At 36.3% G+C, this 14,298-nt stretch overlaps 2 protein-coding genes across 2 annotated transcripts in view; one reads left to right on the top strand and one right to left on the bottom strand.

Annotated features, from left to right (window-relative positions):
• LOC129748816 (1-acyl-sn-glycerol-3-phosphate acyltransferase alpha-like) overlaps positions 1-14,298 on the top strand; it is a 40,106-nt gene that overhangs the window by 24,170 nt on the left and 1,638 nt on the right. The window contains exons 2-4 of the mRNA XM_055743571.1: positions 6,352-6,530; positions 6,606-6,739; positions 6,811-6,992. Coding sequence (XP_055599546.1) covers positions 6,352-6,530; positions 6,606-6,739; positions 6,811-6,992 — 495 coding nt within the window. The remainder of the gene's footprint in view (positions 1-6,351; positions 6,531-6,605; positions 6,740-6,810; positions 6,993-14,298) is intronic.
• On the bottom strand, positions 1,890-3,484 carry LOC129748817 (uncharacterized). The gene is made up of 5 exons (XM_055743572.1): positions 2,988-3,484; positions 2,738-2,837; positions 2,567-2,668; positions 2,354-2,509; positions 1,890-2,297 (listed from the first exon to the last, which is right to left on the bottom strand). Exons 1-5 carry the CDS (start codon positions 3,140-3,142, stop codon positions 2,241-2,243), a joined length of 570 nt encoding a protein of 189 aa, XP_055599547.1. The 5' UTR covers positions 3,143-3,484; the 3' UTR covers positions 1,890-2,240.

Raw genomic sequence — 14,298 nt, 5'->3', positions numbered from 1 at the left:
TTTTTCGAATTAATTTGAAACGCGATGATAATGGGCTCGTGCTGGGTTTGCAGAAATTTGGTTATCATTCGAGTTTTCGCTTTTGTTCGGTTTTTGGCTTTCTTACAGAAAGGCATAGGGAACGGTCAGTTGGGGATATCATTAATTAAGGGTCCAAGACCCCACTTTATAGGTACCAATCGACTCAGCTCGACGAGTTACGATGATGTCCGGGAATTTGTATGTTCCATAAAAACGTTCTTAACACATTAACTCCTATTCTAGGTTTCACGATTTTGATGAATTTAGTATCAAAAAATTGCATTTTTTTTCCTGTAGGACTTATTTCAAAACCAAAAAAAAAACAAAATTGTTTAAAATTTTTCTATTCCATAGAATATATCATGCTTACGTGGGCTCCAAAAAAGGTAGCCATTTGCTCAGCAGCAGTAGCCAGCAATCGCTAAATTAATTACAAAGGCGATCAAAAATTTGACAAAAATTTCATAAAACAGCAGAGAATCGATCCCACGCCATCTAGCATGAGAGTTTAGGAGGTTAACCCCTTGACCACTAGTGAGCGTCGAGATATGTGGCTCTCAAACTTTAACAGTTTGAATTATTTGGATTATAAATGAACTCGTTGAATATAAGTTCGTTTATCCTCCAAAAAACGTACTGGGCACCTTTTTTTTATATTGAGTTTAGTAATTTTTGCTATCGATTTTCTTTAATCATAATCTTTTTTATAGATTAATAATATATAATTCAGAAATAAGGAATCCATTATTGTGTCATTTATTTCCAAAGATAATTGACACTCTGTAAGAAAGCCTCCAATCCACTGATAAGTGTATTAAATCGGGTTTTTTATATTGAGTTTAGTAATTTTTGCTATCGATTTTCTTTAATCATAATCTTTTTTATAGATTAATAATAAATAATTCAGAAATAAGGAATCCATTATTGTGTCATTTATTTCCAAAGATAATTGACACTCTGTAAGAAAGCCTCCAATCCACTGATAAGTGTATTAAATCGGGTTTTTTTTTCTTTATTTTTGGTGTGAATGTTTAAAAATAATTTCCCGAAGTGAACAGTTATGTGAAAATATAAGTGAGGCGGCCGTTTTGAAGAAAAGTTTGAAGTGGATATCGCAAAATAGCTAATTTGAAAGGAATTTGGAGATCGCGAGAGACCGACCGAAGCGGTCCGTTTGGTTCCCTGAGCTTGTGTATCGATTGAAAAATATGGTAATCATTATCAAACTATTCGCGAAGTGTTCGGAAAAATCTTGTTGTTCCATTGATCATAAAATTTTTGCTCAAAAATATGAATCAGTTTAGGGAATTCTGAAATTTTTTTTCGGCCGGATCGTTAATTTTCAATCCATTTTGTGCCATCGTCGTGTTCGTGATATTTTGCTTGCTAACCGGATTGCTTTGATGGGATGCAGTTTGCCGATTTTTACCTTGAGCGCACCCAAAGCTAAGTATTTTGTTAAAATTATTTTATGTCACATATGGAAATTTCAAGTGTCATTAATAAAGTAAGACGTAAAACATGATTAAAAGTGTTAATCAAAATGCGTTAATCAAAATATGGGCATCAAACGAGTGGAAAACTGATATACCTACAATGGGGACAAATTGGAAATCTTGAGTAAATGGAGCCAAAACCGTTTTTATGCGAATTGTGTATTTGCTCCAAAAGGTTACAAAAGTCCTTTTTTATGCAGTTAAAATTATATTCATGAATTTTTTTATCATTAATCTATTGAAATAAAATCAAAATACAAAAAAAAAACTTGGAAAATGATTTGAGTCAAAACTTTGTATGGAGTTGTTCCGTAGTTTCCTGATCGAAGTATAGAGATTCAACCTAGAAATTGGTCCTAATTACTAATAAAACACTAGTTGGGCCCCAAAACTTTTTCTGTTGATTCTCAGAAATGCATAGTAACGTCTAATCACAAAACTCACAGTTGCAGCATGACTACAAATAAAATTACCTGTTTTGACTATCATTGTTATTTTAGACTACGAAGAGTTTACATTTGTTTATACTCCGGAGAGTCCTTTATTATCTAAAGAGTAACCTACTATTTTTTTATGTGTTGTGTGTTTCATTGATAAGTGTGTTTTGAGTATATTTTTCGTCCGTAGGACTTGTCACAAATATTTAAATTCGATCGTTGTGTGTGACGCTAGGCGGTTAGGTTGTCTATATGATATCTATCACCCTTATGTGATCAATTCCCTTCATTTAGCTATTATCTTCTTCACCACAAGATAAAACGAGTAAGTCGATTGAATGGTCTGAAAAAAAAAACTTTAAGTCAACATATACCTTATGGTAGTTCGTAGTCGCTTACCTTGCCAAATTTTTCAACACTGGAAAAGTAAAACTTGAACGCCGTTATGCCGACAGTTTTCTGAGCCCGAACAGAGATGAGCAGAACTTTTTTCTGGAACGTCAGGGGCGTGTCATACCAATCGATATTGTAAATTTCCCTCGCTATGGATGCGCTCTGGAATGATTTTTTTTTAAATATTTTAGTTTAGAACAGCGTAATTTGCCTTTTTACCGTGTCCGAAAGTTCAGAACCTAGAAAGGAAAATACCATCATTTCCAGCGCCATTATTTGACAGATAACAATCATGTTTAGACCTCCAATATCGCTGGAGTCCTGAAAAAGATTAAAAATAAAAGAAATTTACAATTTACATATGCTATTCATTGCTCAGTAGGTTATTACCATTGTAATGTAGAGAATGAGGAGACACCACGTTATGACACACCCGACAAAGTGAATCAGTATCACCGGACTAATGATTTCCTCCAAAATGTCGGCGCATCTGAAATAAATGTAGGGAATTTTTTTTAACACATTTTGAAGGTTTTTTTTCTAATGTCCATCAAGGATGATTATTGTTCTTTTGAAAAAAAAGAAGTTATTTTTCTAGGTTTTGTTCGATGATTATTTGTGAAAATTAAGCAAAACCTACTCCAAAGCCATGTAATGTGATCGCACAATGACGTCCAGCTCCCGTTCCAGAAGTGCGGCACTCATGTGGGCCTTTCGGTGGTTCAATAGCCGAATTCGTACGGCCACCAGTTTGAACATGAGGGCCACATACTTCAACACCCCGTAGTAAAGCATCGATTTTAGGGACAAAAATATGGCACTCAACAGTATGATTGGTCCCACAATGGCCTGGCAGAGCAGATAGTGTCCCAATTTGTGCTGATCCAAAAATGGTAACCTGGCGTCGCCGGAAGGAGAATTTAGTCAATTGTATGCACTTCAATGAATGAATAATTAATCGAAATAAACGTACTGATTGGGAAAGTTAAATTGAAACGGTTCGTTGTCGTCTGCCCGAGAGTTGTACTGACAAAGTGTGAATAGAATAGGAAATACGATGTATATCGGTATGTTCAGGGCGCTGTAAGCCAAATAGAAGTAGCAAATTCTACGAACGGTTTTGTTCGTTTCAATGATTGTAGCTTTAAACTCGGGCTGCTCACTGCCATTACAATCTGCAAAATGCATAAAAAAGATGAAAATTTGAAAAAAGGTTCAACAAAAATTATCATACACTTCAAAAACTTGTTCTTGATCAGGTCAACAAGATTCATCAGCCGGGGTAACTTCCAAATGTACATGGCAATGACCGGATAGAACATAGCTCCAAATATGCCCTGACCTATGACGCGTAGCACGGCCCTCGTATTTCCGGTATCAACATAAGCTAAGAGCGGAAGAAGCCGAGTGAAGAAATGCAACACAGGATAACAGTAGAGGCCCCACATCCGCCTTCGGTCCGTTTCCCAGGCGTTGAAGATACGCAAAAGCCGAAGAACCAGTGGAAAAACACATTCCAAACTGCCGAAGGTGAAAAGTTTTTTAATCATCTTCACCGAACGAGTGATAGCCATTGACTATTGATGTACAAGTTTGTACTTTAGGGGTGTCAATATTACGATTGGAAGGCGTGAAAAATCATTCACCTGATTAGACTCTCACAGATCCCTTCTTTCAACCGTGAAACTTACTGATTATTTATTCATTGATAAACGGTAGCACGAGATCCTAATTTCTTGTTCTGGTCCTGTGAAAACAGATGAGGATTAGTTTTGTCGCACGGAAATTATTCTTAATTTTTGTTTAGCAGTTGGATCGAAAGCTTAAACAATATTTTTTATAAAGGTGTCTTCTGGTATATTTCATTTTTTGGGTTGTGTTGAGCAAAAATTCAAGTCTAAAATTTTGTGTCGAAAATTAGTTAACCAGTTTAAAAAACGAGCTTTGAAGATGGAAGCTGCATTGTATAGTTAGTATTAAGCTAACCAGATCCTAGGACAAGCACTAGTGCCAGAACTAAGACAAGGACTAGGACAAGGACTAGGACAAGGACTAGGATAAGGACTAGGACAAGGACTAGGACAAGGACTAGGACAAGGACTAGGACAAGGACTAGGACAAGGACTAGGACAAGGACTAGGACAAGGACTAGGACAAGGAATAGGACAAGGACTAGGACAAGGACTAGGACAAGGACTAGGACAAGGACTAGGACAAGGACTAGGACAAGGACTAGGACAAGGACTAGGACAAGGACTAGGACAAGGACTAGGACAAGGACTAGGACAAGGACTAGGACAAGGACTAGGACAAGGACTAGGACAAGGACTAGGACAAGGACTAGGACAAGGACTAGGACAAGGACTAGGACAAGGACTAGGATAAGGACTAGGACAAGGACTAGGACAAGGACTAGGACAAGGACTAGGACAAGGACTAGGACAAGGACTAGGACAAGGACTAGGACAAGGACTAGGACAAGGACTAGGACAAGGACTAAGACAAGGACTAGGACAAGGACTAGGACAAGGACTAGGACAAGGACTAGGACAAGGACTAGGACAAGGACTAGGACAAGGACTAGGACAAGGACTAGGACAAGGACTAGAACAAGGACTAGGACAAGGACTAGGACAAGGACTAGGACAAGGACTAGGACAAGGACTAGGACAAGGACTAGGACAAGGACTAGGACAAGGACTAGGACAAGGACTAGGACAAGGACTAGGACAAGGACTAGGACAAGGACTAGGACAAGGACTAGGACAAGGAATAGGACAAGGACTAGGACAAGGACTAGGACAAGGACTAGGACAAGGACTAGGACAAGGACTAGGACAAGGACTAGGACAAGGACTAGGACAAGGACTAGGACAAGGACTAGGACAAGGACTAGGACAAGGACTAGGACAAGGACTAGGACAAGGACTAGGACAAGGACTAGGACAAGGACTAGGACAAGGACTAGGACAAGGACTAGGACAAGGACTAGGACAAGGACTAGGACAAGGACTAGGACAAGGACTAGGACAAGGACTAGGACAAGGACTAGGACAAGGACTAGGACAAGGACTAGGACAAGGACTAGGACAAGGACTAGGACAAAGACTAGGACAAGGACTAGGACAAGGACTAAAGTCTGCTTCATTTAATATTGGAACAAATTCTTTTGCTCATTGTGGCGCTCCTAGTGGACGGATTTGGAAACTTTTTTCACCCACGTGTCGGGAAATTCATTACCTTTCACCATGTATTTATTTCATAACACCAAACGATAGCATTTTGTAAACAACCGCATGGAAGCCGAACGGAGAGATCAAATTGTGCACAGTTTTCTTACGAGTACGAGTACGAGAATTTCTTCGAAACAGCAATGAAGAATTTTTTTAATTTATTTTATGAAAGAGTAAAGAAAATGCTACAGTTGTATGAAAAACAAATTATGAATTCGTTAATAAATGACTGAACTACACGCAATTGTTTGTGTTCCAATATTAAATGAAGCAGACTTTAGGACAAGGACTAGGACAAGGACTAGGACAAGGACTAGAACAAGGACTAGGACAAGGACTAGGACAAGGACTAGGACAAGGACTAGGACAAGGACTAGAACAAGGACTAGGACAAAGACTAGGACAAGGACTAGGACAAGGACTAGGACAAGGACTAGGACAAGGACTAGGACAAGGACTAGGACAAGGACAAGGACAAGGACTAGGACAAGGACTAGGACAAGGACTAGGACAAGGACTAGGACAAGGACTAGGACAAGGACTAGGATAAGGACTAGGACAAGGACTAGGACAAGGACAAGGACAAGGACTAGGACAAGGACTAGGACAAGGACTAGGACAAGGACTAGGACAAGGACTAGGACAAGGACTAGGACAAGGACTAGGACAAGGACTAGGACAAGGACTATGACTTATATCAAAAACTATTTTTGACCGTTTGATCATTTGAATCTTCTTAAAAAGTTTCTCCTTTTCATCTCTTCCCAACAGGCCCTGTTCCTGGAAAACATCTTCGTGCAGGTGTTCACCGGGGTCATTCTACTAAGTTGGATATGGCCCACGTTTCGGTACTACACAAAACTGGGGTCAGTGCTGTTCGTGGCCTTCCTGGTGCTGGTCGTACCCATCCCTTACTTTGTCCTTCGACCCAGGAGGCCCCTCAATGCTTTGTAAGTTATCCCAATTGTTTGAAATTAATTTTTTAAAGTTCGGTTTAATTTTGATAACTTTTTCACCTCTTATAGGGTTCCAGGAATTGTCGCCTACAAGTTCATCGAACTGATGGGGGTGGAGTACGAAATTCGGGGGAAGGAGAACATCAACATTAAGAATGGCGGCGTTGCGATCATCAACCATCAGAGCGCAATCGATGTGATTCGTAAGATTTATTTTATCAAAACAGAAACTCTCCGCATACAAAATTTATTTTAAAAAAACCTTTTATTTTAGTACTGGCCCGGCTGCTGAGAGTGTTCCGGAATATTGTGCCGGTCGTGAAGAAGGAGCTGATCTATGCCTTTCCATTTGGAATTGGATCCTACCTGGTGGGAGTGGTTTTCATAAATCGGAAGAACACGGCCTCAGCGAAGAATGTGATGGCACGGGAGGCAGTTGCAATTAACAGGGATAATGTGAGTAATTCTTGTTATCTTTCAAGAATTAGGTTTAAATTTAGGATAAAATGTTGAAAATAGACAATTGGCATGTTCAACAGAGAACACAGCTTCGCACGAACCACATTCTTCTAATTGAACTATTCTAGGGATTCACTAAGATTTTTGAGCTTTATACAAGAGCGTTTTAGTTTTTCGAGCGCAATGTAGGTATCGTAAATCGGGGTAACTTTGATCATGGGGGTAAATTTGACCAAAAATAAACTTTTCCACATTATCATCAATTACTAAGTCTATAGTTTGAATTTTGGAAAACTGTTTACGGGTTGTTAAATATGAAATATAAATTTTTTTCTTTGTATATGAACAGTTAAAGTGCTCTTTCTATAGTCATTTAATGGTAAATTTTTGATATTAAAAAAAGGACATTTTCCATAAGTGAGCCCGTATTGGAAAAATAGATAGAAACGCTATCAAATCGTTATCTTTAAAAAAAAAATGTAAATAGTGGGAGGGCCTAAGGGAATGTGTAAGGGTGAAATAAAGCTCAAACTATTTAGCAATTATCATAATTTTTGCTCCTTAATGTAGGCAGGATCATAGTTCTTTTTTCGATTATAAATATTTTAAATTAAAACGTTGAAAATCAAGTTAAAATTGATAAACTTGCATGAGTAAATATTATGAAGATGTTTTGTATCCTTTATAATCAAGAAAACTCGTTAAAACCGTCAGAAAAGAAACTGATCAATGTGACCTCAAAGCATCAAATTCTGAACAGAGACAAAAACGATGTTTAAATCAAATTTGAAGTAGTATAGAAAATTTCTGCATCCATGTTTTACGTTCATAGGAGTCCAGTACAGTTTAAAAAAATATAAAACATGCCACATTCCCCTTAACAGAAAAAATTATCGGCATATACTGAAAAAAGTTATCAATCTTACCCCGGATTTCGGTATCTTAAATTTTTTTATACCGCGTTTGAATTAAAGGGAATCTTTCGATTGCTTAGTAAATCCGGGCTATTTTATCTAATAACCTTGCAAAATCCGGGCATCCGATTTCAGAGTTTACATTGTTATCTTATTTTGATCGTCGCTGGGATATATTCTTATTTAAGATTATGGCATATCGGCAAATTCCAATTCTTATTAGAGAGCAATGAAAATTGATAGGTGGAAAGGTCAAAGCTATAGCGCTTTAGGTAGAAGAAATGAAAAGATGGTGAAAATGTGAGCGAAAATGTTATCGACACCATTAAGCTACTTCGTTCGATTTTTACATAATTAATTTGAAGCTTTAAAATGGACTCAACCACGCCCAAAGTTTTATATTGTTCGTCTGATTTATTAAATATATCTTTTCAAAAAGTTAATTTATTTTTAATATCTATTTCATCAAAGTGAGATTTTTTGTAATGAATGTAACCACTGTAGCATTTCATCAATCTTCAAGAAACATTCATTTTCTATTGAAATTTTCCCAACAATTTTCCAGCTGGAGAACTGTTTTGATCAAATTAAGTTTCACAAGTTACTGTTTATTTTTCAGAAGAATCAGGGCCGAATAAAGCTCCACTCAAATGTCACCGGTCTAACTCGACGGCGAATTGGACTCTCTGAGAACGTGTTAAATTTTGAATGGAAATTTGAAATGAAGAAGAAATTTTGGCTTTTGAAATCATCCATGACATTCAAATAAGCTTGACATGAAGTTTGTTTTTGATTAGATATTGTTTTTATCTATTCTCAAGCTTAATTTTTGGCCATCATGAGAAGAAGCAAAGTAAAGTATTTCACGGAAAAAGTTATGACCGCTTATGCTTATGATACGTACACAGTCAGATCTTGTCAGCATCTCGGTGAATAGTAAAAGTACATTTACTACTCATCTTTTCTAGGCCGGGCCTACTGTGCAGTATTGGACGCAGAGACAACTGGTACACAGGGAGGAAGAAACGTGGACAACAGTACTATACGTTTCTGTGATATTAAATATTTTATCGTTGGGAGCACAAATGCTTAATTTGTGTGCTCCTTGAAGTCGTCCTTCTGTGGATGGAAATGAGGTTTTTATGCACAGAAATTCAAAACTTTGAGATACAAGTGAACAAGTTTAGGTTAGTTCATGAAATTTTGTCAAAAAATTATATGCAAAACATCCGCATTATATTTGCAGTCAACGGCTAAATAAAAAGTTAAGAATTTCGGTGCACCATCATATCTGGTCTATGACCTTGGTTATAGTGCCTTTACTCGCTCCTGAAAAGGAACGTTATAGGAACAGAAAAAAAAATAATTAGTACAGCTATGAAACTTTTTGAAAACTACTCTTTCAAAAGATTTCATGGTACAAGAAACAAGTCTTCTCCAAAATACAAACAACAGATTGTCATTAAACTCAGTAGCCCAAAATTGACACATGTCGTCATAATTACGGACTTATAAACAATTGAATATGAAACCCAAAGTAAAATAAAGAGAATGCTTTTTCAACTGTAAATTCCTTGAAAAAAAAACATACAAAAATCGCATGTTTTCGCACTTATTTTTGGATATTTGGCATAACCTTTACAACAATGATAAAGAAAAAGAAGAAAGACAATTAAAAGCTAAAGATTGGAAGTTACTCACCAGTTCCTGTTCTGATATATCTGCAACGATCCGGGATGCATATCATCATGAAAACTGCATGAATCAAGGATTTTTCATACGAAAAAAATAAATTTTCCCCATTATTACCAAAACCCTTCAAATGAATCATTTCTCATTTAAAAAATTAAACTATTTCTTCTGACAACGCACATCAAATAGCTGCACGCTAAAACCGAATTGGCGAATACCTAATGCTCCGGAATATTTTTTAATAATCTTTTCAAATTTCCAACAACGTATTCGATTGATTCTCTTCCACAGAATATTATTTAGCGTCCATTTCTAGAACGTCTTATTTCTTATCCACTCGGCAATTCACTTCACGATGACTGCATGCTCTTGCCCATTTGAAAACTAGATTTATAAACCATTTCACACATGATTTGATAGAACTTGTGTTATTTGGATATTCTTCTCTTATCACCCAACCCAACAGCACTTTGGGAGCCAAACGGTTAGGGACCAGTTCGGAAGGCGAAGTACTAGCCCCTTCGATAAGTTCACCTTCAACAACATCACACGCGAATACGACTTGCGTTTATTGCACTCCACTTAAAGAATCGACTGATATCAAAGAATGTACCGCACTGTCAAAACTCGAGCAAAGCCTACTTTTATCCTCCTTCACGAAAAAAGTTATGACCATTTCGAAACAGGCTTTGCTTGCTGGAGCTTTCAATAACTTCATGCTATTTTTTCGCAAAGGTTTTATAAATCAACAAACTCATTGGCTATGCAAAGCAGTTAATTGCGATTTTTAATTACATCCTACACTCAAACAACTTTCTATCAAGCAATCAAAAACACTAAAACTGAATTTTTTTCTTGATTTTTTTGTATGACATAGAATATTATTTCTGGGGTACAGCTTTGGTTTTTGTTGACATAGAAGGTCTCCCAAGGTCCTCCCAAGGTCCTCCCAAGCAAAAGACAAATGTTTGCCTAACTCAAGGAACGATTAAGCATACGAGGAATATTCCTATGAATTTTTAAACTTTCTCTGTTTTTTTCAGTGAGGAGATAGGAAGAGGAAGAGGAAGCTCCCTTTCAATTTTTCACATAACTCAAGAACTTATCAAGCAAATGGAAGGAACAAATTCGGCGTATAAGTATAGTATAAGGGTACAAGAAATGATTCAATAAATATTTGGTCCACCTCCTCCCTTTTAGTGGGGTGATAGGAAGAGAGGAGGCCTCTCTCATATTTTTTTGCAGAACTGAAACATTAATCGAACAAAACTAAACTAAATTAAACACAGGATGATATTTGGGTACGAGAAATGTTTTTATTAAGATTCCTTCCTCCTTCCATTGGGGAAACGAGAAGGAGGAAGGGCATCGTCTATAGACTCCGTCTTAAGAGCTAGAGATCTGAAATTTGACATGAATTCTCATTTGGACCAGGAATGATGAAAAATGTTTTCAGATTTTCGGATGACCCCTTCTGATGGGGGTCGTCCATACAAAACAAGTTTCGCGATATTGACGTTACTTTCAGTCGGATTGTGTTGAAAATTTGCACATGAGTGTTTTGAAAGACGAGCAATTGATTTCAGGTATCAAAGATTGTGTAAAGGGCCAGATAAAGGGGTCGTCCATATTTATTAACTGTTCGCAGTTTTTTCGATATTGCCGATTCAGATGAAAATTGGTACACGAGAATTTTGAGGGACGAGCAATCGATTTCAGGTATCAAATTCAGTGTAAGGGTCCGGCATAGGGGGTCATCCATATTAACCTTTCAAAATTTTATCAATACTGTCGCTATTATACATCGGATTGGGATGAAAATTTGCACACGGTAGTTTTCAGGGACGGACAATCGATTTCAGATGTCAAATGGGTCGTCCATATTAAAAAATTATTCACTGTTTTTGGCCATATTGACGCAATTTATGCAATGGATTGCTTTGATAACTTGCACACGGGAGTTTCCATTTCAGATATCAAAGATTGTATAAGAAGCCACCGAAACTTTTTGGCAACAATTGCGTTGTTATTGTCTTGATTTCGAATTCAGTAGCAGACGACAGAAAAAGTGATGCTCCAATATTTTTGCAATTATTACTTAACAATGAATTCGGAAGTGCATCTGGAAAATGCTTGGCAATTGATCATACAAACTGTTCATGACATATTCCAAGTTGAAAGCGAAACGGAGTTCGTATGGGATCAGCTAGTTTTTTATAGAATTCGAAAACTATTCAAGCAAATGGAAACAACTGTGGCATGAGAGGGTATTTGAATCCGAGTAATATTTATAAGATTATTTGACACCCCTTTCTTCTTCCATTGGAAAGATAGGAAGTGAAGAGTGAAGCTCTCATACGATTTTAAAATTTATAACTCGAGAACTGTTCGAGTAAATTGAATCAAATTCGACATGAAAGTGTTTTGAGAACGAAATAAGTATCTATTGATATTTGGCACCACTTCCTCTTTTCTGATAAGAAATAGGAAAAGGGTGGGGCTCTCTTATAATGTTGCTGCACGGACAGCACTTCGGCCCCTACTTTTGATGGATCGAGCGTACCCAGAACATATGTAACTTCCTGCTCAGTGAAAAGCGGTTGCAGAAACCTAATGCCATACTTAAGCAGAGTTCCAAAGAAGAACTCAGAGCAATCTGGAGTTATCGAGCTATATACATTGTTGAAAAAATCGGCAAATAAATTAGTTGATTCTATAAAACAACTCCTTGGAATGATACAGACAACTGAATAGTAGTTTAAATGCAGAGTCTCGTAAAGCAGAAGTAGCAAAAATTACATGTAGATACCATGGCCGTAGGAACGGGGGGGGGGGGGGGGGGGGGTTTGGGAGTTAAACCCCCTCCATGAAGGTCCAAAATAGCAAACGAGGTGTTCTTCTTTACACTCAAAATTTAAAATTCATAATCTCAATATGATAACAGAGTTAAGTTATTCAAGAGTAACAATCTTGACTATAAAAACCAATACCAAAACCTCCAAAATCCATCCAAAGTTCAAAATTCTGCTACAGTTTTTCAAAATTTTCTCACTTGTTCATAGAAATTCTAATCTGAATAATAAATTTTAAATTAAGCTTATTTCTCAGGTCCTGGTTCCATTTTCTCATTACAAAAAATGTGTTTCTATTTTCGTATTTCTGATTCTGTAACCAGTTGAAGATTCTCGATTTTCGGTTCGAATAATCATAAGAAATTAGAAATGGAAAGCTACTTTGAGATTCTGGTTCAGGTTCAAATTTCAATCATGTTTTTCGCAAATCATATGCATTTTCAATATTTTGATAAAAGTTTTGCGAATTTCAACAAAAAAAGATTTTTCATTACATTCAAATTCGAAGTTCTTCAACTTTATTCTTACAAGAAATTTATACAATCAAATGAAGGCTCTCAAACTTGGCTTGTAAAATGAAAATTCGGAAATCGTATTTTATGTACATTTCAGAAATCGTATAGAAATTCGGAAACAGATTTAAAGATCAATTGTTGAAATCAGGTTCAGAAATCAGATTCAGAATGCAGATTCAAAATTCAGATAAAGATTTAGCTTGTAAATGAGTTTTTCAATCAACATAAAATCGCTGAGGAATTCAAGAGAACACTAACTTTAAAACTTGCTTGTCAATTCTATTTCCAGATTTAAAATTTTTAATCAAAATAAGTTTGTACACACAATTCAGCTGAAAATCACAAATATAAAGTAGAATTGGAGTTAATTTTCGAGGTTTTGTTCATGCAAAAAATCCAAAGTTAAAAAAAAAATTATTCACAGGATTATCATTATGGAATTGATTCATTTATGAAAAATATTTGCTGTTAAATAAGGGACATGTACCTGATTTTCACCTAAAAAATCTGCACATAATTCTATATTCATTTTATTTATTTTCGTCAAAGGTTATAATCTTGGAATTCGCAAAAGTGTTTGGAAGATTGGGCTTGTTTGTTTTGAGTATAGAATAAGTTTTGAAGGCTACTCTAAAAAGAAATTATTTTATGCTCAAATAAAAAAAGTTTGATCTACCAGACTCTTAAACAAATTCAAAGATTTTTATCATCGATGAAAGCAAATTCCATATTTTGTTTCTTAAGGTTAAATTATAAAAATTTGGACTACCCTTTAGGTTAAGAACTACTTTTTTAAAGTAAGGATTTAATACGAAAACTATTAATGAGCACTTAAAAGGAATAATCATATGTTTACAAACATAATTTGTTTCAATTGTTTTTTATTCGTGCATTGTTGGGAAAAAATCATTTGTAAAAGTCAGTCTCCATAATCCCCCCCCCCATGAGTCGGTTCTTCTTACGGCCCTGGTAGATACATATGTAGATTTTTGGCTACATACATATGCTACCTTAGACTCGGGCATTCTGTAAAACGTCATCTGGCCGAAATATCTTGAGTCCAAAACTGCTAGATCATACGGTACGTCCCAACGGGTTATAAGGCCAAATGTACGCTAAGCTGAAAAGCGTAAAGAAGGATGCTTGGGTTGACATAAGTTTTGAGAAAAGCGGGATGCTTTAGATTAAAAAATAAACCCAATGATTTAAGTTCAAGTTGATGAGAATGTTTTTAACAAACACACAAATTACAATATTCATTACAACACAATAGATTCTAATATTCAGAGTGTTGAAATAATCTCTAACCATTTAAAATGAGTACCTAATA

Source organism: Uranotaenia lowii, chromosome 2 (genome assembly GCF_029784155.1).
Source record: "Uranotaenia lowii strain MFRU-FL chromosome 2, ASM2978415v1, whole genome shotgun sequence".
Classification (NCBI taxonomy): domain Eukaryota; kingdom Metazoa; phylum Arthropoda; class Insecta; order Diptera; family Culicidae; genus Uranotaenia; species Uranotaenia lowii.
This window is presented reverse-complemented; position numbering and strand designations above follow the sequence as displayed.